The sequence below is a fragment of the Pangasianodon hypophthalmus genome, chromosome 3 (genome assembly GCF_027358585.1).
Source record: "Pangasianodon hypophthalmus isolate fPanHyp1 chromosome 3, fPanHyp1.pri, whole genome shotgun sequence".
In the NCBI taxonomy this organism is placed as follows: Eukaryota; Metazoa; Chordata; class Actinopteri; order Siluriformes; family Pangasiidae; genus Pangasianodon; species Pangasianodon hypophthalmus.
Genome location: NC_069712.1, coordinates 16,586,010 through 16,613,678, shown reverse-complemented (window position 1 = coordinate 16,613,678; position 27,669 = coordinate 16,586,010). Strand labels below are relative to the sequence as shown.

Here is a 27,669-nt window from a genome sequence, read left to right as displayed (position 1 = left end):
TGCCCCGACATCCATTCTCCTCCTCCGTATCACAGTCCACCATTCATCACCAAGCAGAGCACCTCACTCCAGAGAGAAGGGAACGTGGCCCTTTTTTTTAGCTTGATTCCATTTGGCCCTGATGTGATTTTAATTAAGGGTGAAATTAAATCGTATTACCCCTCCACTTATATATTTATTTACCATAAACATCAGTGCATTTTGTCTAGCGAGAAAAGCAGTCTTTTTTAGACTTTTGACAGGATTATATACACACTTGATTATAGATCTCCACGATGTTTCTTCACATGTATCAAATAACATAGTTTCAATCAATCTATAGGAGTGTAATTTGATTTAAATGCAGAGTTTCATGTGTATACAGGCCCAGAGGTATTTGTAATGTCATGACACTCTCTCGGTAGATGTAAATCACTTTCTGACTGTGCCAAAATAGCATTTATGTAATAACATTACTTCTTTTAAACGCAAAGGCGACAGTGTAGTAACGTGTGCTTTTGTGCTATTTTCTGACGCAGGGCTACACAAAGACTCATAAAATTTCTGACTTTCATTATTAAGAATTAAGCCTTAATAATTGATTTTTTATACAATTGTATAATTTAATTGTCCAGGAACAGCAGTGAAGAACCTCAGAGCTTTTCAGATCCTTCAGTCCTCGTTCTTGCGTTCAGGCAGTGCGCTGACCTGCAGTCAAATCCTGAGCACGATCCACACGATTTGGTCATGGGACAAGGCCAACTTCTTCCTGCTGGAGTGGACACTGCAGTGTCTGGCCCAGCTGGCTGATAGTACATGGCAGAAGCCAGCGACTGTGCACAGCTTCTTTTTTAAGCTTCTAGAGACTGTGGTCTTTCAGCTTTCCTACATCCCTCACGATACTTTGCGGAAGGTGCAGGCTGTGCTAAAGGAGGGATCATCTCAGGCCTTTAGCATGGCTGCTCTGAAGTGTTTCTATGGCATGGTGATGAATAGTTGCCTGCTGTCTGACGTGCTGACTGATGGTGGGTTGATGGACATGCTGTTGGTGGAGCTCAGACGGCGAGCTAAGATACTGAGGAAGGCTGGCATTTCAGGTGAAGCCCATAACATGTAGGTAAATGTGTACGATTGTTAAAGTTCTCAGTGCTGATCTGTTATTTCCTTTGTCTATAGCGAATAAGGGGGAGCTGAGAATGGAAGACTGTGAGCGACAGCTCACCACCAGCATGTTAAATGTAGTTGCTGCTCTGTCAATGAGATCCGTCAGAAATACAGGTATCCTGAAATATGTTTCCTAATGTTATGAGGTTGCTGATTTGGATAGGATCATAGGCATGTTTATGTCTTACATGGCACAGGAAAAATAGTTTGTATGTGTCACTGTAGCAGCTGAATATAACACGTGGACGAAGGAAGCAAGACTCAAGTGTGGGTACTCAGCATAACACTACTATTGTGGGCAATCCAGGAATCATAGACAGTGTTCATGGTGGGGGTCAAAATACAGGTAGGCAGAGTTAACATAGAGCAATCCATAATCAATAAATGAGGAAAACAGGCAAAGGTCAAAACCATGGAGTACACAGAATCAGGACTAGAAAAACAACACTTGGACTTAAAGATACAAATATGCATGATGAGACTTCACAGCAGGGTATACAGGCAAACTAATCAAGAACTCACACAAAACAGGGCAACACAATAAGGTGAAAAAATAACGATAGGACAGGGGCAGACACAGGACTAGAACAAAAACCAGAGCAAATATGCCCATGTCACTTGTTTCCATAGGAACTATGACACAAAGGGGAAATCTGGGACAATGAAATCAAATCCACTGAATATCTGAATATAATATAAGTTCAGATTATACGCATGCAAATGAATAATTACATATTTTTCTTCTCTTCACTGCATCAGTGTTTATACGGGACTCTGGCATGATTCCCTACATAAAGATCTTCCTGGATGATGAAGTGTACCGCAGTCCAACTCTGTGTATCCTGGAGCAGTTGTCTGAGATGAACCCAGAGGAGTACATGAGCACTGCTATAGGAGCTCTCTGCTCTTCAACTGAGACTGAACTGCAACTCAAACAAGACCTGCTACATGTATGGCTTTTCATTCATATTATCCCACTGATTTCTCAAGTCATTTTGTCATCGTTTGAACTATTCTTCCATGCCATTATTGTATTTTGTCCTCTTTGTGCAACTGCATCTATCTTACCATTCTCTCTCCAGTCTCACTCACTTTCTCACAATTATACTCACAGAGATTGTGAAGTGTCTGTGTCCAGAAATGAGCACAAAGTTTAGGGACTACATCCAGACTCAGTTTTTATTTCTAATTGTAACAAATTATAACAAGTTTAAAGCATAATAGGTATGAGAATTTATTATTGTAGCCTTTGGGACTCTGATTGCATTAGAGCTAAATTCAGATTGATTTGCTAATATACATTTCGGTGTTAACTCGAGCTCAATTTGATTAGGATCGCAGCCCAGCAGTGTGACACACTGAAAATTATGAGCAATATCAGATCAGGGAATGTGAAAGTAATCAAATTAAATGTAAGCAAATTAACCAGTTACTGTATGTCCATATTTTACATTCAAGCACAAGAATACTAACTTACAGACTATTTCAGTGTAACTGGGTGAAGACTGATAACAATTTGATTCACCCTGACCATGGTGTGAAATGTGTTACAGCTATTCATTTTACTTGTACCAGTGCTAATTGGTTTGGGCTTTGTTTTATGGCACATTAGCTCTTTGATGTATTAGTGGTGTAAAATGAATAAGATTAAACTAATTTGGAAGTATACACATAATTTATCAGTGCATTTTAAACACATCTCAGTCTCAGTTTCGTTATATATAAACGTAAATAAAATTATGATAATTGCAACATTTGTGATCACAAGACAAGATGTGCTTGAGCAAACTGCATCTTTTTACAGATATCCATATATCTCTTTCTTACTCCCAGTCAATCCTGAAAGTACTTGACAATCCAAACAGCTGGAATGCTTTCCGCACAGCTGGTGGCTTCACCAGTCTGCTCTCCATGCTGGTGGACATGGAGGGTTCTTTGCTGCAGCAGCCGGTAGGCGTGTGGGCTTCTCTTAGTCACCAAGGTCTGATGGAGCTGCTGCTGCTTACACTGCACACCATGGCCATGGCTGTGCACCTGCATCCTGTCAACGCTCACTTCTTCCACACCACCAACCTCTATGAGAGGCTGGCTGAGGCCCTGCTGCAGATCGGTTGCTTCCTTGGTGGCAAACCGGTGGATTTAGACACAACCAAGGACCACAGGACTTTCCAGGATTTTTTGAAGTTGACTGAATGTTCTGGATGTCCCCTTCCTGCACCACTACAGGACTGCATAAGAGTGCTGGACTTTCTGGAGCACTTTGGGACAGGGATCAGCATGGCTATAGATCTGTGCGATGAGCTAAAGGAGTCTACAGAAATTGAGGAGAATCAGCAGGATGTCATGAGCCACAAGACAGGGGAGGACGACTTTCAGGGCCGGATCAGAAAAGCAGCTCTCACTATCTCATCTGTGACTGTACATTCAGGGAGGTAAGGGCTATTGATTGCTTTCATGATATGCTTAGCAGCATCCCAGATATTGCAATGTAGAAATTATGAGGTTGCTGATTTGGATAGCAGGCAGAGTGCCATGTTTGTGCGGCTGTAGTGTAGTGCCAGATGGCTAATGTCGCTACCAGCTCTTTGTACTGTCTGACAAAGCACTTCAGGTTGCCAAGAGGTTTCATCAATATGGCACATGATTTCCATACCCCCCCTTCCATCCCCCACACAATAGTAAAGTTGTGAAAGAACACAGATATGTTACTTCCTTTTGTAAGACTTATATTTGAAAGTTTCTTACACTGGACCTACATAACACATTCATAATGCCGCAAGATTTATGAAAAGCTTATGTCAAATGGGACAATAGAGGTTTTATGCAGTTTGGGACCTTGTCTTAACATCAAAAAGAGAACAAAGACAAACCTGTAATTATCATTGTGGGGTGACTGAGACTGTTGCTGTGCATTTTTATCCTTATCTTGCAAGCTATTATTTTGTTCTTAATAACAGCACATTTATAAACCCTTAAGAAATACTTGAAGTATCATGCTATGAACTAGCAGTTTAATTCGCATGTATTTAGCTGACATGAATAAGTGAAGTTGTAGAACGTATACAGTGCTTCATAACAGTGTTATAAATGCAAAATTGATAACCAGTTTATTTCGCTAAAACACAGGCTTCTTAAATACAAAGTTTGCACAGGTCTTTGAAGTGCTTAAAATTGTTTGAATTTAGCTTCTTTTTTAAATTTGGTGTGTGTAATTTTTATTCAACAGTGCTTAAAAGTACTCGAAATGAAAATCAGGAAAATGAATTCTCATTTTAAGTGCCCTGTGCAGAATTTTAAATACTAAACACTCATCTTTCAAATAATCAACTGTATAGACAACAGTATTTTTGTCTCTTCTGATAAACTCTGATAATCTTACTGAAATCTGAACTAGCTACATAACAAACAGGAGCCTAGCAATGTTCATCACCAGACTGACACCATCCTTTTGCACTGTTTTTCCTCCATGGAAATTTTGTGTCAGCCACCACAGTAAAATTTGAGACCCCGTCAGTTAAAAAATGGGGAAATTCATCGTTCCCTTTTATGTAATATATAGAAAATAGTAGCATTTCTATTGCTGTTTGAATGATCTTTCACCACAGATTTATATCGCTTTTCCACAGGCTGGCCTTGTATGGTGGCATATGAATCAGGAATGAGTGTTCATTTTCCTACTATATCATTTTCAGCAGCGAGCTCCAAAACAAAGCAACAACTAAAAAAATTATCTAGGTAGAGCTAGCTAGTTTGCTAACATCAGATTTATTTGCATTAATTTGCTAGCTAACAATCCAATCTACCATCACATTCATTTTTACATTACACCAGGTTTGGTACTGTTTCACAAAATTCTAGCACGCTACAAAACAATGACCCAAAATAAAACTGTTGTTAGCTAGCTCAATAATGTCAGGTTCATTTTTTGTTAGCGAACTAGCGAACTAGTGTTAGATAGATATTGTTTGTATTGGTTTTCACGTCCATACTATTTTTTTTAATGGAGATTACAGTACAATTCTGTAGGTCACTCTGGATAAGGGAGTCTTGCAAATGGTGTAAATGTACAGGCTAATGGCATAATATTTGGGCTTGAATTGAAGCTTAGGTGTAGAAGTTTTTTTTTTTAACATTAGTGAAAAGATTGATGAGAAATTTATATCTGTTCAGGTTTTCATGTGATCACACAATACTGCACCCAGGAGCAATTAAGGTCATCATGACTCTACTGCCTCATATCTACTGCCCCAGTAACCCTCAGGTTAGTAATTTTAATATTAAAATGTACTGGAAAACCATAGCCTAATGGTACTGGATCTGATTTAGTGACTGGAAGGTTATGATTTTGGAATGCCAAGACTATTTCTTTGGACAAAAGCACTTGCCAAAAGAATAAATGTCCATGCAAATATAATCACCCAGACTTAAACTAGAATACTCAATCATGAAGTTGTACAGGCAGGTTATTGTGTATTTGGTATTTCCCCTACAGCTGTCTGTTGAGCTTCAGTTAGCTGTGGCCCATCATGTGCAGTCTCTGGTGAAGTCTGAGCGGAACAGGCAGATCATGTGCGAGTCCGGCCTGCTGGAAACCCTGCTGAGTCACTGCAGGGACATCCTCAGTAACAGCACACACTCACTGCATCTGCCTGTGGTGCGCATCCTGGAAAAACTTGCCTCTCAATCTATAGACCAGAAGTCCCTCAGGTTGGTCTCAAAGTGCTTTAGAAAATGCAGAGTATATTCAAGTGTTAACGTGTTCTCTTTTGGTTCATTTTGTTTGATAGTTTGATATCCATAATATACAAATATAAATCCTTTATATCTCATTTATTTGCTGTACTTGTTTTTTTTTTATTCCAGACAGTTCCTGTGTTTACATGCTTCCTTTACATGTAGTACTGAAAAGTGTACTTCTTCCCCTGTCTCAGAGGAAGACCCACCACACCAAAATCCACTCTCTAATGGTACATATTAAAGACTTCCCTTTTTAGTTCCTGTTTTATCAGGTAGTCTTAGCATACACTTTACGTCAGCAAACCAACATGTTGTATTTTATTTATTCCAGGACACCGTGTTAATGATGGCATTGAAGATTTTGCAGAGGGTGAAAAGACAGGTTCTAAAAAGGACAGACGGACTCCAAAAAGGAGTTTTAGCTTACTGAACACTGCATCAACAAGTAGCACACCTGTTCCTCTTCACCAGATTATTAGCCTTGTTTCAATAACGTCACCGCGGAGCTTCCGGCCTCACAAAGTGTCTGTTTCTCCATCATTTGTGGAGTTTGACATGACTGACAGTGGATATGGGTGGGTTCCAGCACCCTCCTATCTCAAATCATTGGTTGTGTTGGAGCTTTATTTATTTGATAATAAAAATGGGCCTTGCTACATCTATGTAATCTGTGTATATGTTCCACAATGATCATGGCTTTTTCTATATTTCCAGATGCCTATTTCTTCCATCTCTTGCCACAGTGAAAGGTGTCAGTGCTGACTCCATCTCCACAGGAGGCATCGGTGGTGGTGAGAAGTGTCGTTTTGTTCCTAGATCAGCATTCTTTTGAATTACAAAATTCAAGTCTTTTGAATTTTTCATAGCTTTGACTATGCAACACAAACCCAGACAGTAACATGGATTCTATTCAAATTTAATGTGGATTTCAAGCAATTTGACCAAATGTGAAATAAGTCTAAGCTTTCTTGGAATGGAAGAATGGACATTAGCATGTCATCAGAAAGATGTCAGCCGAACAGTAAGTCCAGTGATCACCTCTGTTGTGTTTGCTTCTCAGACTGCCGGGGTTTTCCTCCCTCTGCTGGTCTGTCTTTCTCCTGCTGGTTTCTGATCAGCAGATTCAGCTCAGCCTGTGACTCTCATCCCGTGCGTTTGCTGACAGTGGTGCGCCACATGTCCCGTGCAGAACAGCACTTCAGCTGCCTGTCAGTCAGCATCTCCTCCTCTGATGGCTGCCTGGTGATCACCACTGAGGAGGAGGCTTACCAATTCTTAGGTGATAACTCCCTTTTCTTACATTATTGTGAAAATCAGCAACATGAGACCTCATAGTGATATCACTAAGCTGTCCGAGTATTACTACTCCAGTCAAATTTGAATTAGATTATGCTCATAATAATATTTGATTCCCAGACATGATGGAGCCAATGCCAGGGACACCTACTGCCTTGCCAACTACTGTGCGCTTTAAGTGCTCCAAACAGCTGATGCCAGGTTTATGGCATCACCTTGTTGTTACTATGGCCAAAGACATCAAAAAGAGCTGCAAAGTAACCGCTTATTTGAATGGAGAGATGATTGGGGCATCAAAGGTTTGTTTAAATGTTGCAGTTATGTGTTCATTCTGTTGTCTTTTTATTATTTATTTATTATTTGATTTGTTACTGAATTAAATCTCAGTATATGGCCTCTCTTTTGATAGATGCGGTATATTCAGCCGTTCCCGGGTCCATGCATTGCAATGGATGCATCAGCGGTCATTGATGTGTGTGGAATTATTGGGACTCCTCCTATATGGAAGCAGCATGCAGCTCTGGTTTGGCGCGTCGGTCCTTCATATTTCTTTGAGGAAGTCTTGAGCTCTGATTCTGTAGAGGTCATGTATGCACAAGGCACTAGGTACCTGGGCAGTTACCTTGCACTTGATGCTCAAGGTGGGTAAAAAGTAGTTTTTTTGTAATATTTGCAGAACTTTTTACATTTTCTCTTGGAATGTGAAACTACATTTTTATACAATAAAATTCTTTTATTGTGCCCTGTTGGTGTAGAATATACATAATGGTGTAGTGGTCATGTCTTTTATCAGCTAATGGAAAATTAGAGTTTTCTCCAGTGAGGTTAGTTCCTCCAGAGAGGATCTCGTTCGGGATAAACCCAGCAGTGGCTACTGTCACTACTGTAGCAGAGATCAGAGATCAGTACAATGAGGTGGACTCCCGTCTGATTGCCAAAGAGGTGCTGCTATTTCATCAATTCTGGCTTTGTTTAAATGATACTTTATGAAGATTGTTAATAACAGAAATATGATGTATTAACATATAGATGGGCATTCCATCACGGGATAACTCCACTCCTGTCTTTCTGGCTCGAAATATCTGTCAGCACCTCAGTGGAACTGCTAGAACTATTGGGGCTGCCCTGGTTGGTCATTTTGGTGAGAGTGTATACTACTAGTGCTTACTAATATGATCTTGAAATATGGCCATTACCTGATTTTTCCTTTCTTTACATTTGTTAACTTGCCTTGCAGGAGTGAGGACGTTTACATCAAACACCGCTTCCAGCAGTTTTCAGCACATTGGAGGGCCTGCAGTTGTTCTCAGCCTGGTTGCAATGGCGACAGATGATAGTTCTCTGTATGCAGCTGTCAAAGTTCTGCTATCTGTATTAGACACAAATCCAACGATGAAGCAAGAGATGAAACGCATCAGTGGCTATAAGGTACCACACGAGTGTGAGGGGATTTTCCTGAATTAAAACAGAGTGCAGAGTTTGTATAGATCATGGAAATGTTAAAAAAATGCTAGATTTTTTTTTATTATTATATTTAGCTTTCAATATGCTTCATTGTTGATTCATTTAATCAGATTTGATAATAATAAAAGCAGTGCATAGTTTCCTGACCTTGCAAGGGCCAAACACAAAGTCATGGTATTTATTGTGCCAGATATCCCACAAAGACATGATAATGTTGTTGAGGATTGAAAAAATAATAAATAATAATAATAATATTGTTGAACAACCTGACAGCTATCATAACATAAGACAACTAGCTTCCAACGGTTTACTTTCGGTTACTTAACCTCTGTCTTTTCTTAACACTCTCATTTATGCTAGAGCCATTTTTTGTTGCCTTGTCTTACATCTGTAGCACTAAGTGACTATTTTCTCAGCACTGGTTTTCACATTTTTATTAGTATTAGGATTTTATTACTTTGTGAAGGCCTCCCCCACACCAAAAAAAATGCTTAAGCCATGTGAGCTTAAATGCTGACATGCAAAATACTGAAAAAGTCTGATTATGATGTTGAAAGTGCTAAAAAAAAAATGCTTACATTTCTATAGAAAGGGTGTGCTAACAAACAAAAATAAGTTGCAAATGCTTTTATTTTTGATTCATACAAAGAAAATGAACTATATTTACTGTATATCATCTGTATTTTAATTCAGTTTGTAATAGTCAGTTTGTCCTTCTGCAGCTCCTTGCCTTCCTCCTGAAAATGAAGGCTCATCTAATCAGCAGCAGGACATTCCAGCTGATTTTGGCCATAGTGGGCACTGTGGAGCTGGGAACAGGGAGTGTGTATGTCCATGACCTCACTGCTCTTCAGGGCATCCTCTGTAACTTTAAGGTATCGTTATGTTTATCCTTCTTAGATTTTGTGAATTTATCTATTTATGATCTGTATTCAATTTCCTCACTCATAGGAATATTAAACATCTCCTGATTCATTTGTTTTACTTTAGGTCTGGCAGAAGGCTCCAGAAAGTCTTGATCTATCTGTTTTAAACCATTTTGTTGAAATCCTGAAATCATCAAGGTATGCTACCCTGACATGTACAGTCCCTGTACGTTCACTTGTCAGTGCCTTGTGTAAATATATATTGATTTGTAGGGTACAGAGTACTGTTTCGCTTCCTCTTTTCACTCATGCATAGCCCATAAACAGGAAACATAGTGGTATAGCACTGTGCCAGGGTTGCTTGCTTGACTTTTGACTCACTATGATTAAACCATCATCGTATGACTGATGTGTAAATCTTTTCCAGCGAAGATCCACGGAATGCAGAGGCCATACACAATCTGAATCTGATGACCAAGCTCCTTTTCTTGCTGCAGGATCCCACTGTGACTCACAGAAAAGTCACTGTCATTTGCACCATCATCACATGCCTGTTACAAAAACACTTCAACCCCAAAGACATTCACAGGCATGAAAAGAATCTATTTGAAGGCTTAAAATTCTCTTTGCCAATTTGTAAATGGACAAAAAATGTAAAAGTATTTAAACTGTTTTATATATTTGAAAACATTGATTCCAGGCTTATGAGCAGTAGTGTTCATGTTAACACCTACAGTGTGGTTGGTTTAAAAGTGATAGATAATCAGTTTCGAAATATATTGCTCAGCTGTTTCATGCCAACTTATCAGTGAAAGTGGTACAGTACTCTGAAATCCAAATCGTAAACATTTATAGTACCCAATAATATTGGGTCTAATTTATCATATTTTATACACAATTATTTAGCCATAAATCATTTGCAGGAGCATTTACACAAGTAATGTGGTATTTGTAAGAATCCAATTCATTCAGAAAGACAATCATATCCTACATGATCTCCTGAGTTTGTGTAAACTTACATACAAACTCAGTAATGTAAACCTTGACTGATTGGCTTGAAATTGTATAACTCGTGTGAGGATTTATATACGGATTATGGAACCAAGTTTAACTTGTTTGTTCTTTCATTTTAAAGAACATTTTGTGAAACCCAGTTGTTTCATATTAATGGCTTGAAAGAAACAATCCAAAACACAAGTTAACACAAATAAGATATGAAATTAGGACAAAACAAATGGCATCCTCCAAAAGAATACTCAACGTGAGTACAAAGAACATTACTGAAACTTTTCAGTTTGGTTTGGCCTATGCAAATATTTTAGACACAACTTTACTAGAAGATTGAAAAATGCGATTGAAAAATGTTATGTTCTAGACTGATAGTGTGTTTGTCCCTCCAGACTTGGACTTTTCTTAATTCATACCCTGTTGCCCCCAACTGTCAATGAGAAGACAGCTTTTCCTTTTGTAATTTGTGAAGATCTATCTCAAGGTAAGTGCCATCAAAAGTAAATCTGACATGCCATTATAATATTGCATTTTCAGTATCTTCAGTATCTTCAATATTGAAATCGACGTGTTTTTCTTTCGGTAATGATTTGTCTGAACTTCTGTCTAGCCTTGAGCCAAACACCTGGAAGAACCATCTGGATCAGGAACCAGCTGCTTGAGGTGCTGTCTTCACTAATCTTCTCTGACACACCTCTTCCTAACAAGTGAGTATGCAGCAATGAAGACTTGTTAACATCATCTTTATAAGTGAATCTTGTTCGTCTAATGCACTCATGTCTCTTGCAGTGAGCAGGAGGAAGTGTTCTTCATACTGGGGTCAGACTGGTTCCTCCTGTTCCTACAGGGACACATCCACTCCAGCACAGTGCTATTGGTTCTTAAGATGCTTGTCCACTTTCTGTCACATCAGAACATACGGGCCAAGTTCAAAGAAGCTGTATCTTCAGGAACCCTAGTGGAAAACATGCACGTGCTGCTAAGTGTCATAGGTACAACCTAACATTAACTGCAAATAATTGCATTGCACCACTAGACAGTAACAAACAGGTGCTTTTCTGTTCCTCATTGCTTTGTCTCAATGCTAAAATGCAAGTCAGTCATTCAGTCATGTTAGCAATCACCAAAAAAACATAATGGTTTAAGCATTAACCTTTTGTTCTTTGCTGGTGTGTCACCATTTTCCTCAGATAACTTTCGGATGCGCTCCTGGTCATATGGGTGTTTGAGTGGCACAGTCCCAGGATTTACAGTGCTGCCCAGACTGCTGCTCAATCATATCAGCCTTCCACAGATATATGGAGCTTTTGCTGTACTGCTTTTTGGAAAATCAGACTTCCATGTACCTGATGGACAGGTAACTGTTGAACTGAAGTAGTTTTAATGTAACATTGCCATAAATAAACATTAATATAATGTATAAAAAATACACTATATGACCAAAAGTTTGTGGACACATTTCCATCGCACCCATATGTGCTTTTTGAACATCCTGTCCCCCCTTTGCTGTTATAATAACCTCCAGTCTTCTAGGAAGGCTTTCCACTAGATTTTGGAGCGTGACAGTGGGGATTTGTGACATTCAGCATCAAGAGCATTAGTGGGGTTGGGCACTGATGTTGGACGAGGAGGCCTGGGGTGCAGTCAGGGTTCCAATTCATCTCAAAGGTGTTAAGTGGGGTTGAGGTCAGGGCTCTGTGCAGGACACTTGAGTTCTTCCACTCCAACTTTGGCAAACCATGTCTTCATGGAGCTCGCTTTGTGCACAGGGCATTGTCATGTTGGAACATGTTTAGGCCCCTTAGTTTCAGTGAAGGGAAATTGTAATACTACAGCATACAAAAACATCTCATACAAGTATGAACTTCTACCTTTGTGGCAACAGTATGAGGAAGGGTGTGAAAGTCAGCTGTCCACAAGTGTCCGTATAGTGTCCATATAGTGTACAATGTTAAAATGGGTTACTCGACATTTTTCTTAGTTGTACACTGTTTTGAGAAAATTGTTATTAAGATATATATATATATATATATATATATATATATATATATATATATATATATATATATATATATATATATATATTTCCCCAGTATATGTTTCCTTATGATTCGTGTTGTCTTGGTGCAGGATACACCCACATTTTATTATTAACATACTGGAATTCATTTGTGGTTTTTGTAGAATAGTTACATTTTCTTCTATTTTCATTTAAAAGCAAACATTCCACTCAGCTGTAATTTAAACAGTTGGTTTTATTTACATGCATTTTGAATCCAGGTGGATCTTGACAGTATGCTCCAGAGTGTGATTGACAGCTCTGCTAATGAGCAGGGAGTCCAGCTGTGCACAGAGGCAGCCTGTGTCCTTATTGAACTGGTCAAGATGATCATTTGTAAGGTGTGAAATGTCAATACTTTTTATTGACCGTATACACTGTGTGTTGCAAACGCATGTTTTATATACTTAACTGTTACTTATCCCTTTGTGCATTAATTTCTCTAAAAAGCCCATAACAGAAAGTGAAGATAGCTGGGATGTCCAGTACCCAGGAAGTGTGATGCAGTTCCTCTGCTTGGTCCACAGCAACTTTCCACGTGATGCTCTGTGGGCCTCCTCTGACTTCCTTAACTCCCTGGCCAGTGCAGTTTTCCCTACTGAAATCACTGAGGTCAGGCACAAGGACCCTGTACTTTCCATGCTTGTTGCACACTGAATTAGGATGCAGTGAAAAATGTTATGCACTGAGGTAATATAACTAAGTTAGTTAATGGATTAATATACTATTTGTATACACAGAACACTGCAGGTCCTCAGAGTAACGAGGATGGTGTGGACACATCAGCTCCTCGGCTGTCACACCCTGCGAGGAAGCAGGTGTGTGACTTCATCCGCATCCTGTTGATGGATAGCCTCATAAACATCCCTGCCAAAGACCAGCATCACCCCTTCATCCAGCTTCTGGAGGTGAGCACAGATGGCTATCAGCATCACACACGGATTCATGCCTAGTTTATTATTCAAGTTGTGAATTCAAATGCAAGATCAAATGAATAATTAATTATTTTGTTTATTTGTTTTTAATTTATGAAATTGTACATCTGAATTTCTTTGCTTGAAGTTCATATGAATTTTTTACTTACATGAGCAAATGATTGTAATCATGTGTAATCATTTTCTAGCTTCTGGCTTAGTGTGTAAACTCTTTTGTCCATAAGGTGCCACTCTTTGCCCAGTTTTCAGGGACGTGCACCGAATGCACATCTGCACCCCAGTGGAAGGCTCTGTGTTTCGCAAAGCTGGCTAACGTGACATTATAATTACAAGCAATGGGGATTGACTTAGCATATGGTGTGTTAAAGTTGCAAATGTCAGTCTGCATGTGTTTTTGTATTTGTTTCACTACTGCACTGGTGTATTTTCAGTTCTCTCCAGACAACGTGTGTCAGGAGCAGAAGCAGAGCTTTCAGAGTGAGCTGTTAGAGTTTCTGATGGACATTATCCATATAACCGGGCAGGAAGGGGGTCAGTCTACACATGTAGCCAGAGATGGTAAAGTCTTCCTAATCAGGCTTTTTTATTTTCTGTTTTTGAGAAAATACTGAAATGTTGAGTCTTGATTTATATTTATACTCTTTACTTGCATTTCTGATACAGACTTATATTAACCCTTAATAATAGAATTTTAAATATTTCTGCTCATTGCATTTTTTCTGTGTTGTCTTTTTTTATGAATCCATAACTTGTCATTAAATACAGACTACACACTGCTCTTCAGAAGCTCTTTATTTGGATTGTACTTTCAGATTCATCCAAATACAGCTCAGAGGGGAAGTTTACCATACTGTCTGAGAATGTCGCTTTCTTCAGTAAGATGCTGGTGAAGAAACTCTATAATGGCATGTTTGTGGTGGATCCAGAAAATCTGCTGGTCTTTTTAGTCGAGCAGATAGCCATGGTGCGTGCGTTATCTGATACTGACCTGGTTTCTGATTCCTGCAGACTGTTGCAATGTTTCATGAAATCCTGTGTCTCTGGCAGGCGTTGGAGAGAAGGCAGCCTCAGCGTGAGGCCACAGTCTCTGTCCTATATAAGAGCTTGAATAGGGCCGTGCTGTACTTCCTGTCCCGTCCCAGGCAGGCCCCAGCTGAGAAGGAGCTTATCCTCAGGACCCTCCACGTGCTGCAACAGCATTGGGACATCATCATGGCTACCTACAATTCCAGTGTCCACTTTATCAGCTGCCTGCTGCACTGCCTTCTGCTCATCCGCTCAGGAAGGTCAAGCAATTTCCATGCTAGTCTTATCACAGGCAGACAAACAACAACAAATATTTACCAAAAATATTGAAATAATTTAGAAAATAAGTTAGAAATGAACAATAGAGGTCAGTTGTATTGCTATACTACGATTATTCTATAACAATGATAATAACTAAGGAATAAAACACTATGAAGTGTGCAGGTATAGGAAAATAATCAACAAGGTGGTGTGTTTTAACTAATTTTTTTTAATAACAGCACATCTTGAAGTGTTTTATTCCTCTTATACCCCAAATCTACAAACAATAACCATTTTTTTATTATTAAAGAATGGCATGTTGTACTTTTTATTCGTTTATTGTTACATCATGTGTAACATTGAAACAGCTTAGGTGCTGTTATTATTTGTGTTATCCATTATTCCCTCACATTTAGGTAAATAAAAAGCTTGTCATGTTACAGAGAAACTGCAAAACTCCCCTTCCTGAACACTTTGCAGTGTCAGAAAACTTAAAGAAACAGCTTTACCTCTCACTGTTACAAAGAGCTGACACTGGAGACTCCTTCCAAAATGTTAAATAAACATCTCCTTACAGAAAGATTCATTATATCAACAAATACACACAGTTTTATTCTGTTTATATGGAGCATCCACCATACAATATCCTATGGAGGTTGTTACTGTAGAAATGGTAAAACATCACAATAATATAAACTTGTGATTTGCCTCACAGCCGGAACTACAGCAAGAGACATTCTATTATAAAAAAATAATCAACACCTTTTGACCAATCAGAATTGAGAATTCAACAGTGCTGTAGTGTCAAGGGCAATAATATTAAAAATAAAACATAATAACTGCAATAGATAATTAAAGTCAATGTTGACAGTAGTGTTATTCTGCTCTCTCAGTTTTCCCGAGGGATTCGGGTGTGAAATGCATAAGAAAACTTCCAGAAAAATTTGGCGACATCTTTTCCCCCACAAGAACAACCGAGTGATGGCCCCAGTTGACATCCCTAATTCAGCAGAGGGTGAGTTGGGCTTTTTCCTTATAGATCAACTAATTTCTGCCCAGATGAGTCATTATGTATAAGTTTTGTGGGTTTTTTTGTTTTTTTGTTTTTTTATTTTTACTTGTGCAGTGGAGTCTGAGCTGTTGAAGCTTGTGGAAAGCACGTGGGATATAGTCATGCAGGAGAGAAGACACACACTAGAGGAGGCCTATAAGATTGACCTTTCAGCCAAGCAGGCAGGAAAGGAGACCCTGGTCTCTATGAGTGATGTGAGCCCTCTATGGGAGGAGATAGCCATGAAATCCTGGCAGGTTTTTATAGGTCAGTCTTTCTCCCTACTTTTTTACCTAAAGACCTTTTAGTAACATGCTTTTAGATATTTGGTTTTCTTCTGTTTTTAGACTAAATACCAACATGATAATAATGTACTCTATAGAGCAGTGAAGCTACTTAATGACTCAGATTAACCATTCTCTCTTCAGACGGTCAGAAGAAGAAGCTAAATATTGGCCAGAGAAAGATAAGTATTCTTAGCAGTCGCCCACCTCAGAGGACACCTGGAACAGACACAGACTCTAAGGTGGAGGTAAGATACACCAGTTTGGCTCTTTTTATAATCTGATCAAACAGGTTCTAGAGATTTTGTGGACCCCTGTGTTACCTAAAAGAGCAGATTACACTTTATTAAGTGAGAGCTTATTCACAGGTGCTTAGCCCAGTGACACTGTGCCCTACCACCTTCCCAAAGTCACCACACCCAGCAGTCTCAACCTAGCCTGTGGCACTGTCTCAATCCGTCTTCGAAATCAATTTGGATCATTACAGCTGAGTACACCTCAGTGGGCAATGTAATTGATATTTGTTAATTTTTTCCACGGGAACACTTGGTAGAACACTGCGTTTGCTGGTGAAGGTTAAAGACGCTGTTATTGTTGTTTTTCCCCCTGAAACTCGGCCCACATCATTAGTCCCCACCGTTGAAGACGTCGCCATCTGGAAAAGGATGCACAGAGATATTACTCAGGCACAAGGCATGAAATTACCGTTTCTGTGCAACTGCTGGCGTCTCCGTCTCCACCTCAAAAACAGGGGTGGTAATTATAGGCAGTCACAATCTGATGAAAACATTATTCATTTTGTGTTATACTTTATCATATCAACTCCTGACAGCCTATCAACTGCTTTGATGAATTGTTCCTCTCAGAAAGGTACTGTGAAGAATTTGGGCAAAGAGTCATTTCATTTTTTACTCTATCTGTCATGCTAGCATCAAAAGAACAAGTAAAGTTATGAATTGATATAGTTTTCTTGTTACAATTCGACTTTGCATTTTTATACATTTCTGAATAATTTCTTTAAATTTACTTCTTTATATTGAAGAGTATAAAAGTTCCAGAACATTGTAGGACGTCTTTCGGACATGCTCAGTGATATCCATGTCACTTCCTCCTTACAGCACAGCTCCAACTTTTCTCTCAATTAATGTCAGAAATTTCCTGGCAGCATAATTATATCTTCCTAACAGAAAGATAATTAACATGGTCTAATGATCAAGTTAAGTTTATTACACATTCAGCAATGTCTCAGAATGAAGCTGACATTATGTTATGTTATCAAGGTGATGTTTTTTTTTTCCCTGGAAAATAATTAAAATGTAAATCAGTGTGATGATAATTGCAGAGGGGTTGCTATTTAATGTGGCACATTTAAGAGGCCAATAAGTTTTTGTGTTTGGTAAATAGGGTAATTAATGCTATATACTACTTATGATTCTCTAAATAAAGGAATACGATTAGATGATTCAGTGCTTATCCATGAAAATGAAGCTATAATTGCTTCTGTGAATTTAACTTTGTAACACTTCCAAATCCTCCTGTCCATCTGGCACAACGGTGATTTTTCTTTTCTTGCTAATTTGGTGACTAGTCATTGAGTAGTTTAAAGGTTTGATAATGCTCTTCAATTGTGTGTTTTATGAATTTATTTAGACTTTATTTTTTTCAAAATTATATAATGTCATTAATATTATTCCATCAGATTTTAGGAATTGAATTGTTTAAATTTGGAAATGTTTGTTCTCTAAAGGCTGGTTTGCTCTTGCTGCACTTTCTGGTCAGACTTCTATTAATTGATTTATTTGGTATTTTAAATTACTAAAATATGGTGCCACATGTGTTTGTCCCCAAAGAAGCCAATCTCATCAGTATAGTTGCTTGCACTGCACTGCCTTTGCCTAAAGGATGCATCGTCGTATCAAGTTAAGCGGCAAAGGATGCAGGGTTCAGTACCCGTCTCTGAGGGGGAGTTAACTCTCTTCCTGAGACAAGCTTTACAATGAGGTCTCGTAGTTTCTTGGAGAGGAGACCACTGTGATGATTAACTTGATGACTCTTTAAGTAAATATTAGCCTGAATGCATTAATGATATTGTACACAGGCCTCCTGAAGGGCTAATGCCAATCAGTGTAATATATCAGCTGGGCACATGTTGTGGCACAGGGCCAGCGGCCACTTCACACTGTGCTGATATTATACTTTAACTTAATTACTACACACTGAGAACACACGATTGCATTTGGAGCTGGGGTTATTGTAGGTTTCAGTAGCCACTAGCTTGTTTGCATGATGAATGCAGTTTATGAAATGTAATTGTTAACTGCATACATGCAAAATAGCTTCCTGGATGTGTAATTTACAAAAAATAAGTCCTTATAATTCTTATCTTTTTCTCAAAGACATTTTTGGGAGACTTAGAAGTCCATAGAAAGATCGGTGAAGAGATGTTCGAGACCTTGTTGAAGAATCACATTCAGGTTTGGCAGAATTTTGTCTTCAGATAACTACAGTGAATAACAATTTAAGATCATATGGATTAGAACTCACAACCTGAGCATATAATTTATATTACACTTGGGAAAATGATTTAAATCACCATGCTGCTCACTTGGAATCCTTGATGACTGGGTTGTTGTGTCCTGTGCAGGCGCTTCACTATGAGAATGAGCTAATGGCTGCTCAGTGGCTGAGGACAGAGGAGGATTTGCTTCGTGAGAGGGGGCTGTTTGGCCCTGGTCCAGGAGTCTTCATCAACCAGGGCTGGGTGCAGGATGCAGCTGAGGGACCCAACCGCACCAGACTCCGTATTCGCAGGAAGGCAGCGAGGCGCTCAAAAAAGGTCAGGGGTCGTTAATGACAGCAGGAATGGTTGAATTGTTGTCACAGTTTATTTTGCTCTATTTGGAGTATATATTGTACATGCTGTTATTTGCTTTATATCTTAAGCCTTTGGGCTGTATTTGGCTGTACATATGTAACATGCCTTCATCTACAACCTTACTTCCTGTTACAGCTTCCATCCCTATTGTCAGGACAATGTGTGAAACACGGCCCTGTAGACGAGAGCAGAGGTGTGGCAGAACTCGGCATTGCAGATGCAGGTATCAGGATACTTTTAACCGCCATGTTCCATTCACTATTTAGCAATGCACATCCCACAGACCCAAACCATAATTTTTCATATTTCTCTTATAGTAATGCAGCTCTCAAACTAATTGTAAAATTCTCATTGTATTTTTCTTCATACTTCATCCTTTTTTTAATACATTGTATTTTTCTTCATACTTCATACTTCAGCTTGGCTTAGAAACAGATAAACCATATCCATGGAAACAGACAGCTTGGGGATCTCTGTCCTAAAGACAGGCATTTGTATGTGTCCACAGATGCAAAAATAGGAACCTTTAATTTGAAATTAAAAAAGTAAAATGTTTGTCTGTTTTACAATGTATCTCGAAAATGTTAAAATATTATTAAATGATGTTTGGACAAGACAACTCTTAGGATATGGGGGATGAATATTACAACTGAGGATCCAAAAGCTGTTCAGATAATATGAAGGTGGCTGGAGGCAGTTATAAAGGTCAGGCGCGGACATACAAGTTATGAGAGAATACTTATCACTTAATCACTTTCAGAAAGGGAACTTCAAACTTTTGAACTTATACCATTTTGCTTTTCACTGTCATCATAATATGAATACCTTAACATACACTATTTTTTATTACACATGATAGAAGTGAAAGAACGTATGTGAAATCTAACTTAGTGTGGTGTAAATAACTTGCTATAAATTCAGTTTCTTTGTATTCTTTATTTTTGTTTTAATGGTATGCTGTGTTTTGGACTCCACCGTAAGAAATAGGAGCTATGTGACAAGAAATAAAACTCTGTTTTGTTTTATATTTACCAAGACTAGATATTACTTAAAGCCTTTCTTTTCTCTTGTTATTCTTACGTCAACTAGGGTCAACATTCTTGGAACCCTAGAGCATAATTTATTTCTTGAAAGATAAATTGAAGAAATCTAATTTCTCTCTCTCTCCCTCCCTCTTTCTTTCTCTCTCTCTGTCTATGGCTCTCTCTCTCTCTCTGTATGTCAGAGCTTAGGATTCTGAGTGAGCCAGGCAGGGAGGCCAAGCAGGAGCCTAGCCTGGACTGTGAGCATCTAACCTTCTTCCCCACACTGACTGAGGTCTCGAGTCCTGCTGAAGATATTTATGAGGAGTGTGTAGAGTCACAGCTCATAATACAGCAGCTGGCTCCCAATGAGGAGGTGAGCGCTGCCCAACACACACTGCACCTGACCTCTGTTTAGCTTCCAGTCCCAAGTGTAAAGCTCCACTTTATTTAGGACATTTGTGTGAGTATCATTACGCCTACACGCATGAAGCTGTGCGTTCCCACTGACAGGGTAAAGTGAAGAGTGAGCTCTTGACAGAAGTATTAATAAGGAGCTGTAGGGGGTGATGTTAGACCTCACGTTTCTATTTGAGGGTGTCGAATCCTGCTGTGCTGTTTGTCAGATGAATAGTTTGTTCCATGCTTATTAATCTACATGCACTGCTAACGACCCAAAATCACAGTTATTGAAAAATCTTCATTAGCTTGTGTGCGCATGGAAAGAAATTGACACAAGAACGAATATGATGTCAAGTGATGTCTTGCTTGAATCTCTTTTATTTGTGGCTTTACATAGCATGCTAGATGAATGGATTATATAAATGTGAATATCACTTTAAGCATGACATTAAAATATGCCTTTTGGGTCACTTGGACTCATCAGAATCACATCATAGGTCAGAATTGATTCTGTTTTTAGTTTCTGAGACTAACCACCAGGTGTATCATGTATTGAAACTAGGCTTTAATCAATTAGTGTTTTGCTATTCTGTGTATGTCATTGATTAATTCTAGTAATAAACAGTGGGGCCCTCTGCTTGGCGCTGAGGGGGCGCTGGCATGGTGAGGATATCTTCTGATTTGATTTGTATTAATTGAGGAACGGCTGCTGCTGCAGCAGAGCCCCATATGTTTTGGAGACCCACGTCCCAAGGGCCCGGAGCTGCGGAGCCGCCGCTGAGGCCAGGTGCAAACGCATGGTGTGAAATGAAGGGAGACAATAAAATTAGCCGTGCATAATCACAGGACAATGCCTGCAGTGCTCCGGCCCCTTTTCCCAAACACACTAGTCATCCATGCTTTTAGTTCTCTTGCTTTGTTTCGCCGCCATGTTGTTGTAGATAATGAAGTGGTAACAGCGATCAATCAGGGAGAGGGCTGTGCCTCTTTGACATCCTCGCCCTAGAGCAAGGGTTTAGAGGCAAGTGCTGCAGACTTTATCCTCATCAATTAAACAGCTAGCTTAAAAGAGGTGTTCACATTTACATTATTCATTCATTCATTCATTCAGTGCACTCATGCTTTTCCCAGATCCAAAAACAGTCCATAAACTATTGCTTGCCCAGCCCATCAGTTTAACAGCTTGCTTAAAAGAGGTACTGCATGTGCATCCTTCTTAGATTCAAAACAAAGTATAGTTATAGGTATTGAAATATCTCAAACGTGCGCATATTCACATCGAAAGCATGTGATATTTCTAAAGCCATAAGCACTGTGTTTCTCCTGTTGCAGATCAAAGTCAAGCAGTGTGTGGCTGTTGTCAGTGGCCATATGCTAGTGGAGGGAGTGTTATTGTTTGGGAAGGCAGATCTCTATGTGTGTGAGGGCTTCACACTCACCTCCAGTGGGGATGTGTGCAGTGTAAACCACCATCCCACCAGGTAAAGCCCTTCTCCTGCTCCTACTCAGCTTTACTGACTTTCAGATCTGCTCTGATTTTCTTTTTTTTCTCCCAGATTTTTCATCCCCTCTTTTCTATTCTACACTCTTTCCCCCTAAAACCATGTTGGAAACTTAAATATTACAGTATTTGAGTGCAAGTCAGCATTTATTAGCTGACTTTATTAGATTTATTAGACTTTTTTTATTAGATTTAGTAGATTTATTAACATGCTCAAAACTTTGCACCTCCCCACTGTCATGCTCTAGTTAATTTATTTGAATGTAATTTAAAACAGGTTTGAACCTAAACATCTGTAAAACATGCATTATACTGTATGTATTGAGGGTTCCTTCATACTGAAATACGGGTGTGCAAAAATTTGTACTTCACCGTAGTTTCACTTTTTGTGAACTCAGTGATTAAATACCATGATAATAATGTACATGCAATAAACATGTGGTGCTATCTGTTGTTGTTTTAGTGAATTTCAATTCAAAATATTGATTAGCTTACTATTAGCAGTTGTTCCCCTGTATGTTTTCACAGATAAATTTTTGATGTTTTCTTTGCATTCCAGTGTGCGAGACTCGTATATCTGTGGCATGCTGAAGAAGGAGCAGAGCTCAGTAAACCCAGCCTGCAGACGCTGGTCATACGAGGACATTAAAGAGGCTCATTTTATGCGTTTTCTTCTTGAGGTCAGATTTAATGCCACTGTAGTAAACCATTGATTTAGAAGTGTTGGTTTTTCTTTGAACATACTCTTTGAGCTTCTTTTTTTTTCTATAACCCTTAGGAAAACGCGATTGAAATCTTCATGAAGAACGGTTCTTCAGTGTTTCTGGTGTTTGTGAACAAAGATCATGTCAGTGCTTTTAAAAGGTGGGAAATGTGGGTGTGTATACCAGTCGATGAGTACGTGAGGTTAGACAGGGCAAAGCCAGATTGATCTTGCTTGTGTTCTTTCTCTAGATTATGCTCTGTAGTGCCTTCATTAAAGGGAAGAGGGGTGACAGAGGCCATGCATATTGTTAGGTAAGTGTCCCTGTGCTTCTGTACCATCATCTCTCCCAAAGCTGCCTTTTCAAAACCAAAGGCAGATTGAGAGGAGACAGCTCATGTCTAAAGGCTTCTGGGAAAGACATTGTATACACATTGTTAATGAGTGACAGAAATTCTCTCAATCCTCAATCCTCCAACCAATCTGATGAAACACGCCAGTAACTGCTGCCTGCAGAATTAAAACTTCCTCCGATTAAAAACTGCTTTTTTTACTTTATGTGACTGTGAACTAATTCCCGTAATTTGATAATACAAATTACACCATCTTCCTTTTTATTTTATGTAGAATACATATAGGGTGTTTTGTTGTTTTCGGCTTGATATTGCTGAACTCATTGAACTTGATTGCTGATTGCTGAACTTGATATTGATAAACTCAGCAAGGTCAGAACAGTTTGCTTATACATAACTAATAATTACATTTCTTCATTAATTAACTACATACACTATATTCATGGAATCGTTCATGGATTTTGGATAATGTATTTTAATTTATTCAAAAACATAAAAATAAAACGCAAAATGTCCGATATTATGCAATTTAGTTCCTTTAGTTGGCCTCAGTAAGTAGAGCAGCATGAAGTCTAGTGTCACAGCTCTTGATTGCTGCGTACCACTGAGTTCGGTGTGATCAGCCCTGAAAGTCTACCTCTCCTTTGAGACTGATGTGAAAGCTGTTTCCTTTCCTGTCTCTGCCTTTCCTCCCTGCATTTCTCCAGACAAAGCTTACACAGATCTTCCTCCCTCACCAAATACAGGCCTTCAGTTGCTCTTGTGTCTTTGGCGTCTCTCTGAGCATAGGCTACTGGGTTGCGTTTGGTGTTGATTTTTTTTAGGTTGGGCAACATTAGGATATAATCTGGAAGCACAGTGAGCATGTTGTCAAACAGGCCCAGCTCTCTCAGGTTGGTCAGAGCAGCCATGGTGGGAGGAAGAGCAGTGAGTCGGTTCATTCCCAGGTTGAGCGTCTGCAGGTTCCTCAGGTTGCCAATGTCAGCAGGTAAACCAGCCGAGTCCAGGCTGTTGTTGCACAGGTTGAGGTGGCACAGAGACTCCAGCTCTCCGATGCTTTTCGGCAGTTGCTCAATGTAGTTACTGTGCAGGTCAAGCCAGAGCACACCAATGAGCTGGCCAATGAATTCTGGGATCTTCTTCAGCTGATTGCGGCTCAGGTCCACCTCCTCCAGGTCAGTCAGTTTTAGGAGACATTTTGGAAAGGTGTCAATACCCATGTTGCTGAGATCGAGCCGTCGTTTTCCCTCAGGTGTAACCCTGAGGGCTTTCTTGGCCATTTTCAAGGTGATCTTTTTGCCCTTTGATCCACCCTTCTTCCCTTTAGCCATGGTGCTCTGTGAACACAGATTAATGGTTAAGCTTTTTTCACATTGGTATCAAGCTGATTAAGTCGTAACCTGATCTGTGTAATTGTTATCTCAGGATCTAATATCTTTAACTAAACATGCACAGCTTAATGACAAAGCATCTCTGTTATTTACATAAGGGTGGTGGTACCGTGTAGGCCCTGAGGCAGTTTGGGGGGGAATGAAGGGTCTTTTGGGGAATGAACAGAGTGTAATGTTTACACTCCAGCTCACTCACCCATCTCACCCTTAAGGGATCTCTTAAAATCATACTGCACTGTAATTGAGGCTAATACCAGCTAGCAATGAGGACAAGAGCAATGAATGTAAAATTTGGGGTTGGGGTGGGGGGGTGGGGACTGTTGCTGGTGAGGGTGGGAGCTGCTTGTGTTACAGCTGATTGATCCAGAGTGGCTTTTACAGGCTGAGCTGTTGTGTGGATAGAGTCAAATCAGTGCTTTGATAAATGACACTCGGGGAAGTGATTTAAAACCCGTGCACCTCACACCTCCCTATTAAAGAAGAAGAGTGGCTGCATTGTAAGCCCTTCGGGCCCTTTCGTGACTCATTAATCATATTCAAGTGCATATAGATACAAGGCTAATATGGTTTAGCTTGTTTTTATTCCATTTTCTGTGTGAGTCCTTTGCATCCAAGCATGTGCAATTATGGAGAGCTGACCAATAGTATGATTTATCTTCATGTGTTATACTTTGGCAAATCAACCGAGCTGAATATCGGATTTCATTTATATGTTTACACACTTCCTTGATATATTGAATGTAATAGGGACTTTAACATCGTTTTAAAGCAGATCATTTAAGGTAATCTAGCTGGAGGGGTGAGGAATGCACTGGAATTTACTATAGGTTCAATACATCTCAGTGATGGCTGCTGATGATTATATTGTGATAATGTTTATATTATATAGTGATATAATAAAACGTTTAGTGACAAGGTATACAAAGTAAAGTTTTTGCTGTTTTATCTCTATTTTGTAGATAACATGAATAGAAGCACTGCTCCAACATCTGATTGTGTGCTCAAATAAATTCATAACTATTTACTTTCTTTTGCATTAAATCAAGATGTCAGTTCAGTTTGTTGTTTTATAGTATTGCACAATAATTATTCATTATAGAATATTTCACTACTTACCAATTTCATATAGCAGTTCTGTGTAAATGTGGTCAGGTAAGAACTGGTCTGGTCACTGCTGTTAATCCTTGTTTGTATTACAGTCAATCAGCCATTCTTGTCCAGCATTAGTTCACCTCGTCCCAAAGGAGGAATACTTAGTTGTTTCTTTTACTCGTGAGTTTTAAATGAGCTTCACAAATCCAGCTGAAAGAGCGAGTAGAGAACCTTCAGACAAGCTTCAGATAAAAACGAAACTGCCTCCTCACACAGCCATGGCAGGAGGGCAAAAGCAGCTTTGTCCTGTTTAACTTTGCTGCTAAGCAACACATGCCCGAGGTGCAGAGTATTTATTTTCCTTTTACTGGCTGCAGTCACCAGAGAGAAAGGAAAAGAAATGCTGCATTAGCATTTGAATGTTCCAGTATATATACTTACGTTCAGTAATGCTTTTGAACCAATGAGTAAAGCATCGTTTCCAGTATCAGGCCACATTTATACTTTATATGAGTTTAGGTAATCTAAAAGTATTGCAAAATTTACTTTAATATATCATGTAAAGAGTGTGCAGGCTGTAGAAGATCCTACTTACCTATTATTATTCAGTAAATTTCCTTTAACAGCATATATGTGTACAAAGAATCCTTGAAATTTCTGCATGTTGAGATACCTATTAAAATGTCTCAAATATAATACTTGTCTCTAGATTGATTTCTGTCTATCCTAAATTAGGTTCTATCACTTCTACATTCATGCTGGTAAATTTCTCCAGAAACTGTCACTAGTTGATTGTTATGTCAAAAGTCCCATAGATGGCACCATTTGCTATCTCAGGGCAGGTTACTGTGAAATATCAGAAAGCTTACCTTTTCCCAGGCCGCTCTTGTTGCTCCGTAACATAGAACCTCTGTGTCTTTCTGTGTCTCTGTGTTCTGGGCCTGTTGCCATGCAACGCCAATAAGAATGTTTTCATCACAGCAGAACTCTTACTTTTCAGCATCAGAATGTGATTTATTTTTTGAAAAATATTCTAATGCAGTTACCTAGTGTAAGCTGGTCCTTGTGTTTTGTTTTGGTACAGAAAGACAGCAGCCCTTGACAAGATGGTTACTGCTAAATGGCAGGTAATGTGTGTGCAGTTTGTCCCAAACTGCAGTATAGCATTACTGAGAATCGTGTGTTATTCTGTTCCATGCAGTGTGTTGACTGTACCTAACCTCATTTTTAAACAGAAAGGAGAAATGAGCAATTTTGAATACCTCATGCATTTGAACACACTTGCTGGACGGTCATACAATGATTTGATGCAGTATCCAGTGTTCCCATGGATCCTTGCTGATTATGAATCAGAGGTACCAATTTTTTTATACATTTCTTTCTTTCATTCATTCATTCTTTGCTATCTATTTGTTTATCTAAACACATTTTTTTTTCTGCTTGTTAGACACTGGATTTGTCATCCCCAACATCATTCAGGGATTTGTCCAAACCAATGGGTGCTCAGAATGAGAAAAGGAGAGAGAAATTTATCCAGCGATATAATGAAGTAGACAGTAATGATGGTAAGATTTCATTTATATCATTGTTCACCAGCTAAATGAGTTTCAACTATTCTGCAGACTTGCTCTGAAACATCTTTGAAATTTAATTTCATTACGAGCTGATGAGCTGATTATAACAGTAATTATGATTCATGCTTATGGCTGTTGTAGGTGAGCTCTCTGCACAATGTCATTACTGCACACACTATTCCTCAGCCATCATAGTGGCATCATACCTAGTGAGAATGGAGCCTTTCTCTCAGATCTTCCTCTCCCTGCAGGTACGCTGTAGCACTGTAATCACTCACATGCTGAATTCCCTGGGAAAAATATATCTCTTTAGTTTCACCCTTTCCCGACACTCTAGGGAGCTTTACATGACCTTTTACATTTAGTTGTAGTATTGAGCAAATTGTTTCCTTCTTAAATGAAACGAAAGTCTAGAGCTTCACTCTGTGTACTTTATTATGAAATGCATTTTCACAAATAAGCTTCCTAAACGAATGGTGCACCATTATTTTTTGCCTTGTTGGGATTTGTAAGAACTGTATTGTTTTGCAAAAGTGAATTAAAGTGAGAATTTTAATATATATGCAAATAAATTTGCTCATATCATAGGCATACAAAACTACATTTTGTTATTTAAAAATATCTTA

At 39.0% G+C, this 27,669-nt stretch overlaps 2 protein-coding genes across 2 annotated transcripts in view; one reads left to right on the top strand and one right to left on the bottom strand.

The window, feature by feature from the left end:
* Window positions 1–27,669, top strand: part of wdfy4 (WDFY family member 4) — a 47,529-nt gene that overhangs the window by 7,701 nt on the left and 12,159 nt on the right. The window contains exons 9-51 of the mRNA XM_026935861.3: window positions 615–1,076; window positions 1,156–1,257; window positions 1,903–2,093; window positions 2,977–3,575; window positions 5,314–5,404; window positions 5,636–5,850; window positions 6,007–6,110; window positions 6,212–6,455; window positions 6,595–6,671; window positions 6,941–7,159; window positions 7,297–7,475; window positions 7,586–7,817; window positions 7,970–8,118; window positions 8,206–8,317; window positions 8,414–8,604; window positions 9,363–9,515; window positions 9,631–9,704; window positions 9,934–10,095; window positions 10,907–10,998; window positions 11,125–11,221; window positions 11,304–11,506; window positions 11,705–11,871; window positions 12,795–12,914; window positions 13,024–13,185; window positions 13,314–13,481; window positions 13,940–14,066; window positions 14,321–14,472; window positions 14,556–14,794; window positions 15,689–15,810; window positions 15,922–16,113; window positions 16,275–16,378; window positions 18,527–18,604; window positions 18,775–18,966; window positions 19,141–19,228; window positions 20,231–20,403; window positions 21,762–21,910; window positions 22,490–22,610; window positions 22,709–22,794; window positions 22,885–22,947; window positions 26,554–26,596; window positions 26,705–26,824; window positions 26,917–27,034; window positions 27,185–27,294. Of these exons, the coding sequence (XP_026791662.3) occupies window positions 615–1,076; window positions 1,156–1,257; window positions 1,903–2,093; window positions 2,977–3,575; window positions 5,314–5,404; window positions 5,636–5,850; window positions 6,007–6,110; window positions 6,212–6,455; window positions 6,595–6,671; window positions 6,941–7,159; window positions 7,297–7,475; window positions 7,586–7,817; window positions 7,970–8,118; window positions 8,206–8,317; window positions 8,414–8,604; window positions 9,363–9,515; window positions 9,631–9,704; window positions 9,934–10,095; window positions 10,907–10,998; window positions 11,125–11,221; window positions 11,304–11,506; window positions 11,705–11,871; window positions 12,795–12,914; window positions 13,024–13,185; window positions 13,314–13,481; window positions 13,940–14,066; window positions 14,321–14,472; window positions 14,556–14,794; window positions 15,689–15,810; window positions 15,922–16,113; window positions 16,275–16,378; window positions 18,527–18,604; window positions 18,775–18,966; window positions 19,141–19,228; window positions 20,231–20,403; window positions 21,762–21,910; window positions 22,490–22,610; window positions 22,709–22,794; window positions 22,885–22,947; window positions 26,554–26,596; window positions 26,705–26,824; window positions 26,917–27,034; window positions 27,185–27,294 (6,842 nt within the window). The remainder of the gene's footprint in view (window positions 1–614; window positions 1,077–1,155; window positions 1,258–1,902; window positions 2,094–2,976; window positions 3,576–5,313; window positions 5,405–5,635; window positions 5,851–6,006; window positions 6,111–6,211; window positions 6,456–6,594; window positions 6,672–6,940; window positions 7,160–7,296; window positions 7,476–7,585; window positions 7,818–7,969; window positions 8,119–8,205; window positions 8,318–8,413; window positions 8,605–9,362; window positions 9,516–9,630; window positions 9,705–9,933; window positions 10,096–10,906; window positions 10,999–11,124; window positions 11,222–11,303; window positions 11,507–11,704; window positions 11,872–12,794; window positions 12,915–13,023; window positions 13,186–13,313; window positions 13,482–13,939; window positions 14,067–14,320; window positions 14,473–14,555; window positions 14,795–15,688; window positions 15,811–15,921; window positions 16,114–16,274; window positions 16,379–18,526; window positions 18,605–18,774; window positions 18,967–19,140; window positions 19,229–20,230; window positions 20,404–21,761; window positions 21,911–22,489; window positions 22,611–22,708; window positions 22,795–22,884; window positions 22,948–26,553; window positions 26,597–26,704; window positions 26,825–26,916; window positions 27,035–27,184; window positions 27,295–27,669) is intronic.
* Window positions 22,774–25,970, bottom strand: lrrc18a (leucine rich repeat containing 18a). Its single transcript, XM_026935874.3, has 2 exons — window positions 25,494–25,970; window positions 22,774–24,323 (listed from the first exon to the last, which is right to left on the bottom strand). The coding sequence occupies exons 1-2, from the start codon at window positions 25,500–25,502 to the stop codon at window positions 23,565–23,567; spliced, it is 768 nt and encodes a 255-aa protein (XP_026791675.3). The 5' UTR covers window positions 25,503–25,970; the 3' UTR covers window positions 22,774–23,564.